Genomic DNA, 21936 nt, shown 5'->3' on the forward strand with positions numbered 1-21936 from the left:
ACATTTTCCCAGCAAATTTAACAACCTTGACATTCCAACTCTGGCGAAGCTTCTCGGAAAATGTGTCCACGTCCAACTATGTAACCACATTGACCAATTCCGACTACTAGATCAATTCCAATCTGGCTTCCGTCAGGGTCATAGCAATGAATCCACTTTCACACACATTGTGGATAACGCGTTAAAAGTGCCGGATCAGAACAATTCTTGCCTTCTGATCCTCCTCAACCTATTGTCAGCTTTTGATACAGTTAAACATGACAGCCTTCTAGATGTATTGGAACATAGGATGGGGCTCTCAGGGTCCATCCTAAATGGGTTTGCCTTGTTCCTCCACAATAGAACTCAAAGAATCAAGGTTAACCAGTCGCTGTCCAATTTCATATCGGTCACTCAAGGGGTGCCACAGGGGTCCACGCTCTCACCCACTCTCTTCAACTTGTTCATGGAGCCGCTAACTAAAATTCTGAAACAATCTAACATCCATTACCACATGTATGCTGAAGACACCCAACTGTACATGGAAATCTCTTCCCCTGAGGACATCAGTTCCCTCAACATAACCCTACAAAACCCCCCAAACTGGCTGACCTACAATCACCTCAAATTAAATGCCCTCAAAACGGAATTCCTCCTAATCGCCCCTCCCAAACAGTCACCCGCTATCGAAGAATGAGTGAAGCAACGAACAACTCTTAATTGCTTACCACACATTATTGCTTCCACGAGATCACTAGGAATAATGCTGGACAAAAACTTGAACAAGCAGAAGCACATGAGAGCTGTCACCAAAGGAGCAAACTTCCAAATGAATTTTTAAGGGCAATAAAACCTTTCCTCCCCCTTAATGATTTTAAGTCTGCCGTGCAAGCCCTTGTGATTTCCAAGTTGGACTACAGTAGCGCAACCCTCAGCGGCCTACCAAGATCTTAGATAGCTACACCAAGGGCCTCTCTTAACTCTGCGGCAAGACTCCTCACTGAATCAAAAAGAAATAGGCACATCACTCCCAACCTGAAATCCCCAAACTGGCTCCCATGTGAAGCCCGGATAAAGCTGAAAATTGCCTGCATGACTCATAAAGCCCTTCATTTCAACACCCCAGTTTACCTCACTCAAAAACTAGGGCTTCCTGGTGGCTGCAGATCATCTAGAAGTTCCAGCACCTTACTGTTGAAACCACAGGAATGCCACAAAAAGAAAACTTGCAACGGAGGCTTCTCGAGTATCGGCCCGAGAATTTGGAACTCCCTGCCCCCCGAAATCAGACTGAACCCACTCAACGACATCTTTCAAAAATTAAAAGAAAGCACTAACGATTGAATATATTTCTGTCCTAGAACCCAACGTGACATGCCATCTTCACCCCAGTTTAATACTCTACTGTTACGATTGTGTTTTGATCCGTTAGTTTGATTTTTACACCCTGTACCTTTTTGTGTTCATTCTGTTGTTTGCTCTACATGCCTCTTCCTTTCTTACCAGTTGTAAAGTGCTCTGATACCCCTGGGGTCACATTTGCGCTATATACAACTTTTTAAATAAATAAAATGACTATAAATATATTGTAATGTTGCCCCTACAGAAAAACCTCCTCCATTCTTTCTGCAAGGGGTCTTTCAACAAAAACATATTTTAGAGAGTTGTATCCCAATTTTTACTATTTGTAAACTTCCCCAATTTTGGGTGATGTTACAGGTTAAATTTAATAACTGTGCCCATGTCTAAGTCTATGGGTTAGCCAAAACAGTGATTCTGAGATTGTGCAAAACCACTTGGTAAGGTACACTGGTCAGATGACTGGAGATGCTAGTTCACCAATCAATGTGAATAGGAGCACAATTTAACTCACAGACTTAGGCCTTGGATAGCGTGTTTCTTCACTTAGTTAAATATGCAAGGATAGTGGACGCTGAAGTTGTCAGTACTGACAATTCCTTGAATTACTCAGGCCGTGGCAGTAATTCCGGTTGGAGCTGCTATGCTCACCATAGCAGTAGTTTAGTTGAGAGCCTGTGTTGACTTGTTGGGTTGATTCCCTCTACAGCAGCCACCTTCTATGGTCGCCTCTTGGACTCTCCTTGAAAGTTGCTTTTTTTCCCTTTCTCCGTTCTAGTTTGCTAGTGACCCCAGGAACGACACCATCTACCGGAAATACCTCTACGTGCTGGCCACCCGGGAGCAGGCTCCCATCGTGTCTCGAGACACTCACAGCCCCCAGCAGGCCTGCGACTGCGTAGAAGTTTATCTGCAGTCCAGCGGGCAGCGGGTGTTCAAGATGACCTTCCACTCATCCATGAAGTTCAAGCAGATCCTGCTGGTGGGTCAGGAGACGGAGCGGTCGCTGCTGCTATTGACAGGTATATAAAGGTACAGCGATCCTTAAAGTCTTTAGAGAGCGTTGAGTGTGCGGGGGGCTGTGAGAGTTGGGGCTTCCATGGACACAAGAAGAGGTCCGAACAATCAAACTCTGTAAGATAGTGCAGGGTTTAGGAGATAAAAGCATGGCCACTAGAGATAGTCACTCGTGCTTGTCTTGGTTAGACAACCGTCTTCCCTAGCGATCGACAATGGTTCGGAATGAAGGCCAATGAAGCAGCTGTGCCTAGCAATCCAGAGTATGTTTTAGAAGCAAACACAAGGAGATAATGGACGGAGCACTGAAACTTTTCAGACACTCACCCCCGTCACTGATCTGGGTTGAATCCATTATTGTTAGTTAGCTCACTTCACCACCCCAATTCAGACCTAAAACCAGTCCCAGGATGCTTGTTTCCAGTTCAGGGAAGACCTGGCTTGGAAGTCCAGATGGACTGTTCCCATAAGGAACAGGGTCAAGACTGATTTGCATATGGCTTGGTCTGAACTGGGGTGGTGGAGTGTGCTAAAGAACGATGATGGATTCAACCCAGATCTGTGACTGGGGGTGAGTGTCTGAAAAGTTTCAGCGCTCTTTCCATCATTTCCTTGTGCTCCCTTTGTTTTCGAAGCTTAGACACAATAGGCTTCTTCAGACTTGGCTATTCACCCAAGCTTATATCTAGATTCTGCAGAACAACCAAATACATGGGGCTTCAGCAATATCCGAGGTCAGCGCCATGAAACCAATCTGTGTATGTGCGCTTTATAAGAAATTTTAACACAACATAACATAACAGATACAATCCAAAATCCTGGATAATGCAGAGCTCTATTAAAGCGACAACACAGTTCTGAGTAAACATTCAAGTATCTTCACCCAATACTGGACATTCCAGAGCTCCCCTCTGCTGGATGAGATCTTGTTGGGTTTTGAGATAGATTGTAACATTATTAACTAGACGACCCTCTTAAGACGTTTGATAGCTGGAGCAGAAGTGAGTTGATTCTGTAGCTTTGAGGGGTAGAGGAGGACTGTATGCTGTCTCACACGCAACCACACATGGTAATTTACTAGACATGAGGTACACCGACAGGACAGTGTGCATTCATTTTCAAACACATCTACTTAATTGTTGCAGATTCCATGACAATCTCGTATAGATGTCTGGATCTTTGTCCGTCCACATCACACCTTCTGAAGTTCCCAACTATTGCTCGCCTGCCCTTTAATAATAACTGCAGTGAAATTACTATTGCACCTGACTGGTGGGCATCTCCTTTCTCCACCCCGTCCGCGTACACCTCTCAATTGACCTATACTTCTGACTGTTCCTCTGCATTCGCATCTGTGCTCTGACCAGTTAGCATGCCTTCCTGGAGCCTGCAATCACTGCAGAAGAGAGAAGTGAGTCTGCTTGAGAAACAGTACATCTGAGAGTTACCACTCAAGCTGTAAAGGCTCTTCAGAATGGGGTATTGGCAAATTTAGGAGCATTCTGAAAACTTACACAAACCTCCTCTTTGAGCCATGGCTCTATTTAATTTAAGAAAGGGTCCAATCCAAATGACAATGTTAAATTATTCCCTAGCCAAGAACTCAGTTGGTTTGTCCTTCCTATGCTAGATTCACCAGCTAGCGTTGGCACCACTGTGACAGCCCTAGACAAACAAGAACAGTGTGGGAGGCTCTTACCTCTGTCTGGGTCTTGGGGGGCTCCCAAGCCAGAATGGTGTCGATGTTAGGTTGTACTGGTGCCACCTGGCCGCTTCCTACCTGGTTCCCTAAGTACACCACAGAACTCTGCCCTATTTGGCACTTACTGACCTTGATAGTGAGGCCTGCCTTCTGCAGAGCATTCAACACTTCGCAGAGGTGTTGCAAGCGTTCCTCCCAGCTGGAGCTGAACACAGCAATGTCATCCAGGTAAGCCGTGCTGAATTCCTCCAGACTGGACAATACCTGGTTGACCAGTCTCTAGAACGTGGCAGAGCCGTTCTTCAACCCAAAGGCAGGACACGGAACTGGTAGTGCCTCTCTGGCGTTGAAAACGCAGACCTCTCCTTTGCCCCATCAGTCAAGGCAATCTGCCAGTACCCAGACGTTAGATCAAATGTGCGAAGGTACCGAGCAACTCCATGCGGATCAATGAGCTCATCAGCTCTGGGGATGGGGTGTGCTTCAGTCCTGGTGACAGCATTGAGACCACGGTTGTCCACGCAGAATCGGAGTTCAGGAGAGGCACCGGGCGCAGCAGCTTTTGGAACCAAGACCACTGGCTACCCCAGGGGCTGCTGGAGGGCTCTATAACCCCTAACGCCAACATTTTGGAAACCTCATCCTTAATGCTGGCCATGACCCGGTCAGTTACCCTGTAAATTTTATGCTTCACAGGTAAACTGTCCCCAAGTGTCCACATCATGGACGCACCAATTGGTGACTCCTGGAGTCAGGGAGAACAGGGAGGCGAACTGTCCCAGCACCTGGCGACAGTCCCTCTGTTGCTCTGGGGTCAAGGTGGGTAAGAGGTTCACTCCATCCACTGACCCATCATGTTCCTTGGCTGACAGGAGGTCAGGAAGAGGCTCGCTCTTCTCTTCCATTCCATCGTCTGTAGCCAGGAGCATTGTGACTTCAGATCTCTCGAAGTGAGGTTTGAGGTGGTTCACGTGCAGGACCCTCAAAGGTTTCCTAGGAGTCTGCAAGTTAACCAGGTAGGTTACATTGCTCTTGCGCTCCACCACTTCAATGGACCAGTCCACCTGTCTTGGATCGCACAAGGCTCCACTGGTGCCATCGCCCACACTTTTTGGCCAGGCTGAAACTCAACCAGAGTGGTATTCTGGTCGTACCATCGTTTCATCTCCTTCTGGCTGGCTTGCAGGTTCACCTGAGCGAGTTTCCTGAAGAGTTGAGTCTGGTTTCTGAAGGACACCATGTAGTTGAACACATCTTGGGGGGTCTTACCAGGAGTTTTCTCCCAGCCCTCCTTCACCAGACTCAGAGGTCCTCTCACAGGGTGCCCATGCAGCAATTCAAAGGGACTGAACCCTAAGGATTTCTGGGGGACCTCCCTGTAGGCAAACAACAGGCATGGCAAAAAGACGTCCCACTTACGTCGCATGGGTTCTGCAAGACCCTTTATCATGCCTTTCAGTGTTCAGTTGAATCTCTCAACCAACCCATTCCCTTTGGGATGGTAAGGAGTGATGAATGTGTACATTACACCACACTGCTCCCACAGGGACTTCATATACCTGAAAATGAAGTTTGTATCACGGTCAGAGACCACCTCTCTGGGGAACCCCACACGGCTAGAGATCCCCATCAATGCACGGCTCACCACAGGGGCCATGATTGTCCTGAGAGGGACAGCTTCCGGGTACCGGGTGGCATGGTCCTCCAAGACCAAGATAAACTTGTTGCCTAAAGGTGTCTTGGGTTCCAGGTGCCTACAATTTCGCTGTTCACTCGCTCGAAAGGGGTGCTCACCACAGGAAAGGGTTGAAGGGGAGCCTTACACTTCCCTCCTGTCTTGCAACTTGCCATGCAAGTCTGACAAGACCTACAGCGTGGGCCAACGTTCCTCTGCATTTGGGGCCAGTAGAAGTGGGTGACAAGCCTCTGATAGGTCTTGTCGCACCCCAAATTTCCTCCCAGAGGTACGTCATGAGCCAGACCCAGTAGGAAGGTCCTGTAGCACGCGGGTACCACCAGCACATGGGCTGCCCCGGGCTCAGTGACCTTAGGCTCACTGTAAAGGAGACCACTCTCCCAATAAATCAAAGATGATCCGGATGGATCACCTGCTGCCTGGTCTGCAGCCTGCTGCCACATACCAACCAGAGTAGGGCATTCCATCTGCGCCTCGCAGAAATCCTCCTGGAGGGACCCCTTCCTGCTGCCAATGGGTCAGCTCAGGCAGGTCTCCCAGTTCGGCCACTAGTTTCCCTGTAGGTTCTAGGGCATACCCCTCAGGTTCTGCCTCCTCCTGGATCATGGGAACTTTGGGGGCTGGTTTCCCACGTCCCCTGCCCTTCCTCTTTCTGGCACGCAACTGGGCCACTCTTTAAGGCTCCAGGTCCTCTTGATCACCCTTACTGGCTGCCAAGGCACACTGGCCCACTCAGGCAGTCCCAACATCTTTAAATGAGCCTGGCACTCCACCTCCTTCCAAGGTGAGCTCTCCAGGTCATTGCCAAGCAGACAGTCAACAGGCATGGATGGACTTACAATGACCTTCAAGGAACCTGAGAACCCCCCCAGTCAAAGGGAACCTGCGCCACCTTACACAGGCCCTCAGAGTTGTCTGCAGCAACTACAGGGTGAAGTAGATTGGGGACGACCTGCTCTTCAGACACCCATTGACACCTGACAGATGTCACACTGGCTCCTGTGTCTCTCAGAGCCTCCACCCTCCTCCCATTGATGGTCACCCACCGCAGGTACTTTTTAGTGTTATCCGGCAGGCAGGTTTCCTGGAACCATCTCTCTGTCTCCTACCGAGACTAGGGTCATCAGAGCTGGCTCCCCACCCTCACTAGGAACCAACTCCTTCCCCAGCACTACACTAACTAGCCCTGGTGCTGGTGCACCTGTGGGTGCTGGTGGTGCCTTGGGGCACTTAGGATCCCTCGCAATGTGGCCCTCCTGACCACATTGATAATACCTGCAGGGACCCTGGTTGTCTTGCCTTCCCTTATGGGGCCATGGCTTCTTAGAACTGGGGTCTGGGGATCATTAAACTGGGACCTGATTTGGGGCCCTTTAGAGAACTCCTTTTGGTTACGCTTGTCCCCCCATTCTGCTGGGGACCCTGCCCACCTTTGGCTGGGTTTCCCACCATCCCCTTGTGGACCCTGGTGCTATTCCAGCGGTCCACCTCCTTAGCAAGCTCCCTGGGGTCATTGAGCTTACTATCCAATAGATGCTGGCGCAGCTCTGGAACACACAGACTACTCAAGTGCTCCCAACCAATCAAGTTGTACAACCCCTGGTAATCAGTTACCTTGCTGCCCTTTATCCAACCATCCAGTGCACAGTTACACATGTTCACACATTCAACCCAAGTGTGAGATTCAAACTTTTTAAAGGTCCTAAACTTTTCCCTGTACTGCTCAGGTGTGAGCCCATACCTGACGCATAAAGCCTCCTTCATCTTGGGATAGGTCAGGATACCCACAACCTCCAGGGGTGTCAGGGTGTCTCTCCCCGTGGCCTCAAAGTGCTTCCACAGGCCCGCCCCCCAATGCTTCTCAGGGACCTCATGCATACGCAATGCAACTTCATACGCCGCAAACCAAGCATACACATCCTCCCCCTTCTGGAAATTCTGTAGCACATCCTTGGGTATGTAAACCTTTTGGCCTTGCACTGGCTGCGTGCTGCCACAATTTGTACTGGACTCTACCTGCTTAGCTTTAATGTCCAGTTCCCTCATGCTAAACTCATGGGCCAAGAGCCACTTTTTCTCTTCTAAAGCAAGAGCATTCTTACTCTCCTCTGCCTTTAGTCTCATGACCACTAACGCATTATCTGTGGCCCTGCGCCTTTCCTCTATTTCTTCTGGCGCCCAGTTTCTAGAAGAATGACTGCTGCCAGCCCTAGAGGCTGCTCTCCCAACAGGCAAATCTTGTGATCTGAAACCATTCTCTGGTGCACCCCCCTCCACTTCTGCATCATCTGTCTCCCCAGCTTTTCTGGCTTCCCACCAGGCCCCTAAAGCCTTCTGTAGCTCCTCTTTTCTAAAGTGGCTTTTTATAGGACAACCAAAGTTTATGCAGAATTGCCTGAGTTGCTCTACCTTGTAACTGCTTAACAATTCAAAGTCAAGCTCCAAATCTGAAACTCCACTTGCTGCTTTACTATTCCGAGACATGATGCATGGATAACTCAAGGGTCAGATCAAAAATAGAACCAAAAATAAAACACAGTATGTGGTTGCGTAGTGGTCTGCACTAAACTAGTGATGTACACCAATCACTCTGGGTCAATTACAAATACAAGTTCAAATCCCACCGCTGCCACTAATGTTAGAAATGGGGGTCTCTTGTTGGTAGGTAGGTACCTTTGTCCACATAAGGACCCCTGCTTCTAGTCAGGGTAAGGGGAATACACACATTAGATAACCCCTGCTCACCCCCTTGGTAGCTTGGCACGAGCAGACAGGCTCATCTCAAAGGCAATGTGTAAAGTATTAGTTCCAACACTCACAGTAAGCCAGTGAAAACACCACAAATGGACACCACACCAGTTTAGAAAAATAAAATACCTTTATCTAAACTAAACAAGACCAAACAACAAAAATCCAACATACAAGTATTAAGAAAAATGACTTTCAAAAGGTTTTAGAAAACTATGGGTGCGTGATTTCTTGCAAAGTACCTGTCGTTGCGACAAAATTCACCAAGCCAAACAGCTGCAGCGATGGGAAGTGTTGAAAAACAAAGAGATGCGTCGATTCCTGAGACCTTCATGGATGCGATGCGACAGTTCTGCTGGACACAGGGGAGCGGTGCGTCGGGTCCGGTCTGTAGGGGGAGGCGATGTGTTGATTCTGAGATGAATCCGATCCGTGGGTTATGCGTCAGGGAAAACTTGCCACACAGGGACGATGCGTAGAAATCCGGGATGCAATGGCGATAGATGTGGCGGCGCCGAACGGTGCTGCGTCGATTTCTTCAGCCGCGATGCCTTGATGCGTCGATTCTTGCAGCGGCGACAGGCGCTGCATTGGTTTCAGCAGCAGCGCGGCCGTGCGGGGAGATTCTTCTCGCACCACAGTGTCAATGTTCTTGTTGTTGCGTTGCTTCCCAGCTGCAGAAACAACCTCCAGAGGCCCCACACAGTCACAGGCACTTCTTGGCAGGTCAGAACTCCCAGCAAGGAAGTTCAGGGGAGCTGGGGGTGAATTCTTTGTGTTCCTCAGACTTCAAAACAGGAGGCAAGCTCTACCCAAGCCCTTGGAGACTTTCCTCAAGCAGGGGACACAACACACAGCAAAGTCCGTCTCCTTTCCTTGGCAGAAAACAGCAACTGCAGGCCAACCCCAGACACACAGCAAGGACAGTACTTGTCAGTTTCTCCAACTCTTCTCCTTGGCAAAGGTTCCTCTTGATTCCAGAAGTAGTCTAAAAGTCTGGGGTTTTGGGTCTGATACTTATGCCTCAAAATGTCTTTGTTCTCGTTGTGCAAGGGGCTCTGAGCCCAGTTCAAACCAGTTCTAGGGGGCACTCTGCAAGTGCACAACAATATCCATTGACAGTGTGAGCCTTGGCTCCAGACACAGCACAGGGGGGCGCCGCCAGCATTGTGGAAGGCAGGCACAACCATATTTAGGTACAGGTGCTACTGCTCCCACCACTTCAAATGCAGATCAGGCCTATTCAACCTAGTGCTGACTCATCCAGACTCCTGGAGCCACCGCACCTCCCCAGCCTCTGTCACTCCAAAGCCAGACAGTCAATCCACAAACAGGCAGAGGCACACAGGATGGTTGACCAAGAAAATAGCCACTTTCTAAAAGTGGTATTTTCAAACACAGAATGAAGAAATCACCTTTCCTAAAAGATGCATCTCGAGATTCTGAGTTCAGGCACACTAAACTTTATTTTCCTATCTGGTCCCAATGGTAAGTTATATTTATAAGATGGTATAAATTAACACCCATGCTTTCCTATGGGGATAGATAGCCTTACAAAAGTGAAAAACGAATTTGGCAGTATTTCACTATCAGGACATGCCACACACATCAGGGGATGGACTACCTTTCACATACACCGCACCCTGCCAATAGGGGTACCCTTGGCCTACTTTAGGGGTCACTGGCATGTTAGAAAAGGGTAGGTTAGGGCCTGGCAAGTGGGTGCACTTGACAAGTCAACATGGCAGTGAACAACTGTGCACAGACACTGCGGTGGCAGGTCTGAGTTACCGTTTTAGGACGACTTGTGTGGGTGGCAAAATTAGTGCTTCAGGCCCACTAGTAGTATTTGATTAACCAGCCCTGGCACACTCAGTGCACTTTACTAGGGACTGACCAGTAAATCAAATATGCCAATCAGAGAGAACCAATTACAATAATAATTTACACAGGGAGCATATGCACTTTGAGACTGATCAGCAGTGGCAAAGTGTCCAAAGCATCTAAGCCAGCACAGCATCAAAAATACCAGAGGTAGAGGCAAAAAAAGTCAGGGGAAACCACGCCAAAGATGCCAAGTCTAACACTTCCTAATACCTAATTGCAAACTCAAATTGCGATTCGGTAACAGGTTTCCGAATCGCACTTTGGGTTTTATACATGTGCAAAGCCTTTTTTGCGTTCACAAATGGGCCGATTCTGAGAATCGGCCCATTTGCAACCTCAAAAAGACTTTATACATGTGGCCCTAAGTGAAGTAGAAGGGCTGAAACCTACAAAGCACATTTAGCCAGGTTCAGTTTGTCAACACCATCCTCCCCTTTGTTCTGAAACTGGGATCATGGAAGTCATATTCTGGAGCAGCAAGTCCTACAGAGCTCAGTTGACAAGAGATTGTTCTCAGGCATGCTGAGTTATTTTCATTGACTTGTAGAATCCCACTTTCTTCTTATTTTTATTTATCCTTCATGAGCTTTGGAATCTGCCACCCTCTGTGACAGTCCTGCCCGCTACATCCATCCTCAACCGACTTGGTTAGGCCACATCCTACCCTGGGAAACAATGCACTACTGTGCGAGATTTCTGGCTCTTGAAGGCTGCTTAGTTCCATTGGTACTTTTAGAGGGCTAACATAGTTGTGGAGCAACTATGAAGCACTGTGCTTTATATTTGGGTCTGGGAATAACAGACGATCAAGGACATTAGTGGCTCATGGACAAGAAATCTCACACTATTGACCTCAAAGAAGTACGTCATCTCTACTGAAGAGATGTGTTTCGGACTTTCCTTTGAAATACACAAGTGATGAGAAACGTCTGATATATTGGGGGGGTTTAGATCCTTGAGTTCCTAATTTGTTTTCAGGTCTTTTCCTTTCTGTACCTCTTAATTTCAAGACTGGTGATGATGTGATTATTGTGATGAGTTCTCTCTGGGGATGGTAAGGCTTTGCACTGGATGTTACTTCCTTGTCCGTGATGGAACAGGTCTGGAGATGAGGTGAGCTACCAGGAGCAGCCAATGTAGATGTGCTTGGCTCTGAGCAAGGACCTTTTACTTCACGAGTCCTTCGATGAGATGCAAGGCAGCCTTTTCTCTGCAGCCAGAATGGAGTCAGAGATGCTGCAAAGAAGTGCCCTTCCACACTTTAGACAGGAAAGAACTAGTGAGTGGGTAGTCATTCAAAGGGGGTTTGGGAGTAGTAGACAGCAGCTTTAGAGTGATGTGACCTTCAGGTACTGAGAGTCCTTAATGGTATTGACCTTGAATGTTGATTGGATTGTGGCCGCCACACTCCTTTCGTCTTGTTGCAGTTTTTAATGAAGAAGCCATTAAGGGAGCAGTATTTCTGCTTAGAGATATTAAGTTGCCCATGGAGGGTGGTGGGTGCATGGTCGATAAGTATCAGGATGTCGAAGTGGTCTGTCCAGTGGCATTAGAGAGTGACATTAAAAAGATGGTGCTGAGGTGAAGACAATTTCCATGGTCGTTCCTTACAAGTGGGCTACTTCAGAGGAGTATAATTACAAAAAACAGTGGTCCTCAAACGATTAGAATAAGCGTTAAATAAATATTGTTCGGAATCGATACTATATTCTGGATGTCCAGCTGGACAACCGGTTTAATATTGTAGTAAAACAATGCAAACATATAGGAACAAAAATCATGTGGGACACAGTCCTGTATCCCGTGAGAACAGCAACATTACAAAACACACAAGGGCATTTCAGGCAAGACAGTAGGAGCTTTGTACATTATCAGATGTTTTAAGCTTTTGCAAAAACAGTAAATGCACTTTTTTACACAATGGATTAATGTGCACGCTGTTTTGTTGGGGTTGACGATGTTTCGATCCTGTTACGAGGGTAGTAGGATCATCATCAGGACATTGATGAGTACATGCCTGATTATAACAGAAATTGCCTGTGAGAAAACAAACAGGGGTGATATAGAGAAGGGGAGGGGTAAGCGGTGAGTAAAGAGGGTATAGAGAGAGAAGATTAGGGCGATCCAATGACGGCGTGATGAATTTGTCACAACAATGACACATATAGTGCAGGTGTGGTAACCAGGAGGCATGCTGGTGTGTGGGCATGCGTCGAGCTCATAAATAATGAGACCCGGTGGAATGGATCAGAGAGGGGAGACGAGAAGAAACATGGACGTGCTCGTGGTGTTGTTACTGTCAAAAATTGGAAAGTGTCAATTACTCTCGAGGTAAGAAGCTAACCGTTGACAAGAATGATAGTAGCAGGGAGCGGAATTAGCGCGTACTCAGGTAGCATGCGTGGTGTGAGTAACTGGGGCGGCGCTCACCTTGGCAGGGTAGTTAAAGGAATCAGTGTCCACGGAGGGAGGGGAGTCCCGGAGGTCGGAGACAACTGACAAAAGGATGACAAGTGGAGATTTAACCGCGTTGAACTGATCGAGCAGGCAAAACGCGTGGCAACAATGAGAAGTGGATGTGGCTAAGATTAGGAGATACTTCTCACCTTAATGAGGTGAAGTTACGCGCTAGATTCGTAATAATTAACGGTCCGGCGGATGTATCAAGGATCAGCGATAATCCGATTGCGTGAAGGTCCACTGGAAGTGAAATGTTACGCGTTACGTGAGTCAATGGTGGGCATGATGGTGAAACAACGCTAATGGGGAACCATATTACCTATTGTGGAGGGAATCAATGGAGGAGTCCAACAAGTTGATGATCCAACGAGTATTGCAATGGCTCGGGAAGATTGGGCGGCGTGACAATGTACTAAGGGAGAAATGGCTCGACATTAGTTCGATGAAGGTGCTGTACCGTAGGAACGGGGGAGGTGGGGAAAAAGAGGGGGTGTGATCTGCGCTTACCGGAATAGAGCCAGGTCCTCTGGTGTAGTGAGCCGAGTGACGAGGTGATGGTGCACTGTGCGCGTATAAATGCTCAAAGCGTGTGTTGACGACTAGAGCGTGTGTGAGCGGTGCCATCTTGGGTGAGTGAGATGGTAAGGGAAGCTAGACTAGGAAGTTTAAAATTAGAGGGACGAAGGGTTACAGTGAACAATTTCAAGCACTAATGACCAAGTCTAAAGAGACAATTTACAAGCCTAAATATGAAATAGCATGGATTGTTGTTATGGCGGCGTTCTGTACAGGATAAATGATGTAATGAGCAACAGTAGAGAAACTGACACGTGATTAAGTCATGTAACGGAAAACAGTTCAATAGAAAAGTGCACATGCCTGATTGGGCAACTGTTGCGGAATTAGCGTTGAAATACCGCTAAGGCGAGATTCAACAAACCAATTACAATAAGAATACAAATGAATACAAGAAAGGGAAAATGAAACAAGAATTGCTAGAGAATTGGCATTTAAAGGGGAGTTTAAAAAAAATTTGATCCAGCAATACAATGACGAAAATACAGTGTATCAAATGAGGTTTGTCCAATCCTCGCTGTGATTCAGGCCTTGCCTGATGCTGTTGGTGCGGATGATCATTCTGAGTTCTTCTTTGTTCAGGATTTTAGCAATGTCCCCACCTCTCGGCGGTTGCTTGATGGTTTTGATCACTGTCCATTTTATGTCGTCCTCTTTGTGCCTCATTTCAATGAAATGTTCGACAAGGGGAGCATTGGGGGTTTTACATCGCACTCTGCTTCTGTGTTGGCCGATACGCAATTTAACTTTTTGGGTTGTCTGGCCAATGTAGATTTTGTTGCATGGGCATGAGATTAAATAAATAACATTGCTTGTATTGCAATTAGAAAAGGAATTCAAGGTGATAGAAACATTGTTGAATACAAAATCTTTACCTTCCATGGTTCCTCTTTCAGAGGTTGTGCTGAAGTTGCATGATTTAAGGCTTTTGCATGCCTGGGTTGCTTGTCACACTAATGTACAAACAGCGGTAGTGGGATTTTGAGGGCTTTCTTTGGCAGAAACTCTGGACAGAAAAACACTGGTGTGGAGAACAATGCATTGGATGCAAGTCATATGACCACTGATATTACTGTCATGTGAACCTGGTGGCCAACAGGAGACTCTGGAGCTCTGCTGTTGTGGTGAGATTCGCATCAGTAGTAGTGCTTTTTTTTAGCTTGAGGAGTGTTCATCCCAGGGAGAGATGACATGGAGTGAGGTGAGGCTTGTCTCTGCAGGTGTCAAAGGAAATGCTGTCCTTGGTTTGGTTCAACACAAACAGCCACTTTCAAGGTGCCAATCAGACACACCATTCAGCCCGCCCATTTAAATTTCCATATGTCTTAAATGGGAACCTTCAAAAAGATGAGAGTCGCTTGCTGGCTGCTCATCACTCGAAACATCATTAAAGACAGACTGAAAGAAAGAGGGGATACATTTAAAGAGAAGGGTTTATTCATTAGTACAGGAGGACACATTTATAATGAGGGTTAACAGACTGCATTCCATCCAACACCTCCCAGCCTCATGACCCAGTCATCACTCGTTCTTGATTCTTAAAATGGTCTTAGGCTGGTGGGACCATCATTTCAAACAAGGGACTGAAGACAGCCTGTCCATGAATAAGATGCAGGTCACTCATTTCTTGCTCATTGCAGACACCTAGTGTGGGCTTAGTAGGGAATCCAGAGAGGGCCATGCAGTCGCTCTGCTACTGCCACTCTCCCGATGTGATCTTTGATGGGTAAGTTGCCCCTCAACGCCCATCCTGGCCTTTTGGGACACGAGTGAAAGGAACAGGGTAACAGGGAAGAGGTAGCTTATGATGCAAGAAAAGGCAAAACAGTCTATGGTCAGACATTACTGTATAATCAGATAAATGCACAGTGTCATCTGTAAAGTTCACTGTCTCAGGTTGGCCTCGTCTCATCTCTTTTGTCCTTAGAGGAAGGTAAAGTTTACAGTCTTATCGTGAACGAGACCCAACTAGACCAGCCGCGATCCTACACGGTCCAGCTTTCCCTGCGGAAGATCTCCAAGTGCCTCTCTCATATTGTGGTGAATCACATCTACTCCAACCAGAGCAGCGTGATCTATGTCACAGGTAAAGTACACATTACATGCATGCACACAGCAAGCTTGCTATCTGTCTGGTATCACAGAGTGATCAACAAGCATGTTGCCTGAATGATGTCATGTAAGACTGCTCAGGAAGCACTAAATTTGCACAACATCTGTTTGCATGACAGCACATAAAGAGGGAGCAACATGTAGACTGCTGGCATGAGACCACAAGAAGAGTGCTTTCTGAATATCACAGAAAAAAGCACTCAAAAAAAATGCTGTCTGCTGGAGCACACCACGTGTGTGCATCATGCTAACTGTGCAGTGTGGCTCTCTAGGCTAGGGGAACCATACTTGGAAATGTTTGCTGTGGGGATGCACAGATAATCTAATTTTTCTCCTGCTTACCCAGATTTTGGGAACTATGGGCCACATGTATGTAGGTTTAGCGATTCCTAATGGGGTCACAATTGACCTATCTCATTAATATTCAAGAGGTAGTTTGCAATTTGCGACCCATTGGGAATTACTAAAAACACATGGATGGTGGCCTACTGAGGACAGCAGACCACCATGTCTGTGCTAGTTTTAAAACTAAGCAATGTTTAAAAATAAAATGCAGCCTGTATTCCTTAAAGGAATGCGTTTCAAAAACAGAAATTAAACGTTTTCTTGTGGGACCACTGCCTGCTCGTAAAAGCATTTTTGCAACCCTTCACAAACAAGAAGGGTCACAAAACATTCATACATACCACTGCAATTCGGTATTAGGTAGGGATGTCCTTAACACGCCCATTCCTAATACGAATCTCTAACCTATTTTGCGATTTGGTAATAGGTTACTGAATTGCAAAATAGGGTTTGGTACATAGAAAAAAAAGCTTTTTACCAGTCGCAAATGGCCCAGTTGTAAGAATCGGAACGTTTGCAACCAAGAGATAGCTTCATACACGTGGCCTCTATTTAATTTGAGGCATACACAGCGGGCGTGTACGGGGTTCACCTAACATTTCCCCTCCTGCCTCTTTAGATTTGGGAGCTGTGTACTTTGAGGTCCACGCAGCTGGAGTGTATCGTGACCTCTTTGGAACGCTTCATGCCTTCGACCCCCTGGACTTGCAGATGCCACTGGCGCTGTCTTTAACATCCAAGGTAAGATCAGAAAGTGAGTGGTCTTCTGAACCTCAAAAAGGCAAGTTAAAAAACTGGTCAAAAAAGCCTTCTCAATAGCCTGGTCTCAGAAGGTGGATATTCTAGGGCAGAGAAAACGTTTTTTGGGGTCAGGAATTATAATCCTATGGAATGCCTTTTAATGACTTTTGGTACTTGGTAAGAAAGTGACCAGCCCTTTAGCCAAAAGTAAGAGCACACCTCCATTGGAATCAAACGCAGATCCTTGCACTGTACAACAGTGACAGACATATCAAGGTTTGTGGAAGAGGATCTGTCCTTAGTTTAGCTCAATTAGCACCTTGGAGCTGATTAGCTTCTAAGAGTTGCTGTCCAGGGTATTTTTCAGGTGCGACTTTAGTCAAGTTCAGCTTTCTGTATGTCTGCCTGGCTCTAATGTGCCGGAATCGAGCTGGCTGTGGGTTCGGTAGTCAAAGTTCTTGGCTACTTATGGGTGGGTCTATCCATGTGGGGTACCAGGTCTGTTTCTTTGACTATTATTACCTACTTCAGTTCCCCCAATAACAGTTTCTCATTAAAGGGGAGACTCAAAGAATCACCATATTGCATAGTGAAGTTCCATGTGAATTGTATAATTGTTTTCTTAGGAAGTTTAAACAAGTATGCTTCATTGCAAAGCTTTAGCGAGAGTCATTTATTAGTTTGATGTGATTATAATTTTTTTTTAATTTGCATTAAATACCTTTGAAAATAAAACATTGAAAAAAAGAAATGCACACATCTTAGTGAAAAATGCGTTTATCACTAAAAATAAACAATTAAAGCGATTAACATTAAAAGTAATCGGGATCCAGGTACTGGGCATTGTTCCCCCGTCTTTTCGATTAACCCATCTGAAGCTTAAAGCCTGCCCTCTGCTGGAGGTAAAGGGAGAAAAGAAACCCAGCATGAAGAGTGGTTTTCCAGGTCTCTACACATTGGACTGGGAGTTTTAGTACAGAAACCGGGATCCTTTTCACATATTCCTACACCGTCCTTCTTAACTTCCTATTCCTATACCCTAGCATATTGGGTTCGAGGGAATGCAACAGCCTGTTAACACCCGCAACCACCAAGTCTTGGAGGCCATCCTGGCAAGTGATGAATCAATTATAATTCTGATCATATTTGCATTTATTTTCAGAAATGCTGTACTTTTAATCTCATGGAGAAATGAAGTTCTTCCCAAGAATGTGCTGTGTGACCAACCCTCTGCTTTAAGTTATTGTGCTGGGGTATGGTCAATGTGCACTCCCACAAATGCATGGAAATATTTTCTTCAGTGCTCAGGCAATTGCTATGCATAATCGCTTCCATTTTATTACATTTGTTTGTACTGGCATGTTCCATAGCAGCCACATCACAGCACTTGGTACTCCCTTTCTGTATATTAGGACTTTTTATTTATTGCAAAGAGGCCATTGCCATACCCAACGCGTTTCGGTCCGTTACTCGGACCTTGATCACGGGATGATGACCTGTGATCAAGGTCTGAGTAACGGACTGAAACCAGGATCAAACATATCCTGTGGCCAGACATTTTGGCGAATTGCACAAAGCTGATCCAAAAGATCTTGTGTATTACCTCATCAACTCTGTTCCACACAACAAAAGAGGAGTAAATAGGGAGCGAACCCTACGCAAGTTGGAGACCAGATATACTTTAGAGCTGGACTCCAAATTTCCAGGTGGATTAAATACCACGGAAGACCTGTACACATGCCTGTAAAACATAGCAATGGGTGAACTATTCAATATTGAAATTAGCTATCTAGACTAATTAACAGTGTATTCACACAGACCATATACACACAATTTTTTTTTAGCCAGAATAAGACCACCCCCCTGAGTACATACACAGTATTTTTTAATTTTTGTTTTAGCTTAAGTTTTTACCACTTTGGGTGTAGTTTGCACATGCACTTTTTGAACTTCGGCTATAGCACAAGCACTTTCATTAGTCAGGAGATGCACCAACAATAGTGTTACTTAAAATTCAATTGGCAGGTGTGTTTGCACAATCTTTGGTTTATATGTTTTATAGAATGGTTTTAGAGAGTCATTTAACACATTTGAACAAACTCTGTTATTGTATTTATACATGAACTTCTAGCTGTTTTTTCTACAATCTGTATTTTACACAAATGGCACAAGGGCTTTTAAGATATTTATGCAATCCTTGAAACCAACACGATCATTGTATTTATACAGGAATCTCATGATGGATTTGAGGTATTTATATTAATCCCCTATGTCAGAACGGCAACACTGAAAGCAGTGCACCAATGATGCGAACAAAGCAAAGGGTTTTAAAACAAATTGTGTTAATATTCATAATACCCAGCAAAACAAATTGATCTGTTTGCAATTGAATTGTTGAAAAAATTGAACAATGTAAAACATCAACACAAGATAGTTTGTTTATGTCCATGACTACTGTTTAACATGCACTTATCACTTTAAGAAAAGGTTAAAAAAATTGTATAAAAAGCAAAACGAAAGATGTATTAGTGCGTCATGTGATCAAGGTCCCTCAGGGCTGAAACGCGTAATGGCTGACTTTCAAATGGAGTAAATAAAGAAATTTCACAGCACTTATCTGGTGGTCCATGCTCTGATCTTTTGATCTTTGTTGAAGAACAACGGTGGTGCTCAGGAAGACATGCTCCAAGGATAACCTGAAGTACATTTAGTACTGTTTTGTGACTTTTCTTACTGTAGTCACTTTAGAAGTGTAGGGGCATATCAGCAAGGGATTTACCTCTGTTTTTTTGGATTTAAAAGCCAGAAAAGCGGAGATAAAACCATCGCCCTATCAGCAAGAGGGTGCTAACATGCATATTCGCATGTTAGTACCCTTTTTCCCTACACCGACCTTTGCATCTCTAATGAGATCCAAAGTGGGCGTTCCTCCCCAGAATAACGGGAGAAATGTCGCTAAGCGACATTTCTCCTATTATCAAGCCTCACCCTAACCTGCAGAGCGATAAGAAAAGTAGCGCTAACCTCGGTTAGCGCTACTTTCCTTACGCCTGCTTTTAAACTGATTTAGCCATGATATCCTATGGAAGGTGGATATCATGGCTAAGTATGTGTAGTCCTATCAGCAACGTAGCGCCAAACGTTGTGCGATTATCGCTGGAAACCCAGCGATAATTGCATATTTGGCAGCTAACTCAGTTGTTTTTATCGCTCTGGAGATAAGCGTCGCTGATAGCGCGCTATCTCCGCAATAAAAACAAGCGATAGCCGGCGAAAATTATCCTAGCGCTAAGTGCGCTTAGCGATAATTATCGCCGGTTGTTGCTGATATGCTCCGTAGTTTGTTAATAGCAATGGCCTTACTCTTTGTATGTGGGTGTTTGCAATAGCGTGTCCCACCCTGATCCCCTCCTCACCCCTTCCTAAACTCCACACATTCAAAAGTAATTATTCTCCATTCTGAGTCATTGCCACATTTACTACTAAAATTAGACCTCAGCAAAGAAATGCAAAGAAAAGTTATGAGCTGGGGAGGTCTCCACACATAGGTTAGTGAATAGCATTTTGTAATATGTGAGTAGTTCTACTGTTGTACGACTTCACATGCTACAAAATGCAGTTTGTGAATCGGACCCATGTGTTATAAAGAATCCCACACTCTTTTCAGAGTTCTTTGACTGAATAAGTTTCATTCCTCTATGTGGCCATAGACCAGCTCAGTGACTTTTTCAAATCTTTATACCCTTACCTTGCCTTCGAGATCGAACGGGAGGGATGTGTGCTTCCAGACTTCCCCGCACCTACTGCCAATCACAAACTAACAACATGTAGGCTAGAAATAGACCTCGGGAAAGGGGAATGGGCGTGAGAGAGAAACACACACTGGGTATCACAGCCTGAGTACACCGAAGCCCTGATCTGCACTGAAAAAACATTGATCTATAGAGACAATAGAAATCTTTTAGTAGTGCCACGGTATTGGCCTGACATCTACTTCTGATACCCTGTACAAGATACCCACTGAGTATCTCTGTATTTCAAACTCTGTAATGGAATGAAACTCAGTAGTTTTCAGAGCAGAAACACAATCAGATTTAATATAATTGTAAACAACACTCTACACTATTATATGTTGCATGCTAAAGAGAACTATCTTTAAGATTTCATGATATCATTTGGTGGCTCTCATTACATTATAAAGTAACTGGTTATAATATGAAAAGTGTTCATAAGGATCATATAGTTCATCTAAACAACCAACAAACATGTGCTCATTCAAAGCAATACATTAATACCATTTGTGTTCTAATACAGATATAAAGTCTGTGTGAGATGTGGTTCCTAAGACTCTTGTAGAACTAAAACAGGTGCAGCCCATAGTTTGTATTCCTATTGGATGACTCCTTGTGTAAGCCATCAAGTGCAAGATTAACTTTGTATCCTATTGGATGACCCCTTGTGTAAGGCATCAAGTGCAAGATTAAGTTTGTAATCCTATTGGATGACCCCTTCTGTAAATCATCAAGTGAAGATTAAGTTTGTAATCCTATTGGATGAATCCTAGTGTAAACCATCAAGTGCAAGATTACGTTTGTAATCCTATTGGATGACTCCTTGTGTAAACCATCAAGTGAAGATTAAATTTGTAATCCTATTGGATGAATCCTAGTGTAAACCAGCAAGTGCGGGATTACGTTTGAAATCCTATTGGATGACTCCTTGTGTAAGCCATCAGGTGCAAGATTAAGTTTGTAATCCTATTGGATGACTCCTTGTGTAAGCCATCAAGGGCAAGATTAAGTTTGTAATCCTATTGGGTGACCCATTGTATAAACTGTCAATGGAAAGATTAAGTTTATATCCTATTGGGTGACTCCTTGTGTAAGCCATCAAGTGCAATATTACGTTTGTAATCCTATTGGATGATTTCTTGACTAAGCCATCAAGGGCAAGATTACGTTTGTATTCTATTGGGTGACCCCTTGTATAAGCTATCAAGTGCAAGGTTAAGTTTATAATCTTTATGGATGACTCCTGGTGAAAAAGTTGTCCAAAGAGTATATAGTCCTTAAGAATTCGAAAAATTATGTTTTGGTGCACAGTCTCTTTCCTTTTACAGTAATTCTCTGACTCTAGTTACGTCTTTCGTTGACTTCTAAGAAAAAGAGATTACGAGGAGTCCAAACATTCTCCCAATAAGTCATGGATGCAGCAACTATGTACCATAATTTCCAAACAGAATGCTATGGAGCAAGATGCCCTTATGATCTAAGCATTCAAGATGTCGGTCACCATTTGCCAGTCTCATGAGAGT

At 45.2% G+C, this 21936-nt stretch overlaps 1 protein-coding gene across 1 annotated transcript in view; it reads left to right on the plus strand.

Moving 5' to 3' along the window:
* FBXO24 (F-box protein 24) overlaps nt 1-21936 on the plus strand; it is a 219019-nt gene that overhangs the window by 172293 nt on the left and 24790 nt on the right. Inside the window, exons 5-7 of the mRNA XM_085637266.1 lie at nt 2117-2360; nt 15352-15510; nt 16501-16622. Of these exons, the coding sequence (XP_085493392.1) occupies nt 2117-2360; nt 15352-15510; nt 16501-16622 (525 nt within the window). The remainder of the gene's footprint in view (nt 1-2116; nt 2361-15351; nt 15511-16500; nt 16623-21936) is intronic.

Source organism: Triturus cristatus, chromosome 12 (assembly GCF_964204655.1).
Source record: "Triturus cristatus chromosome 12, aTriCri1.1, whole genome shotgun sequence".
NCBI classification, from domain to species: Eukaryota; Metazoa; Chordata; class Amphibia; order Caudata; family Salamandridae; genus Triturus; species Triturus cristatus.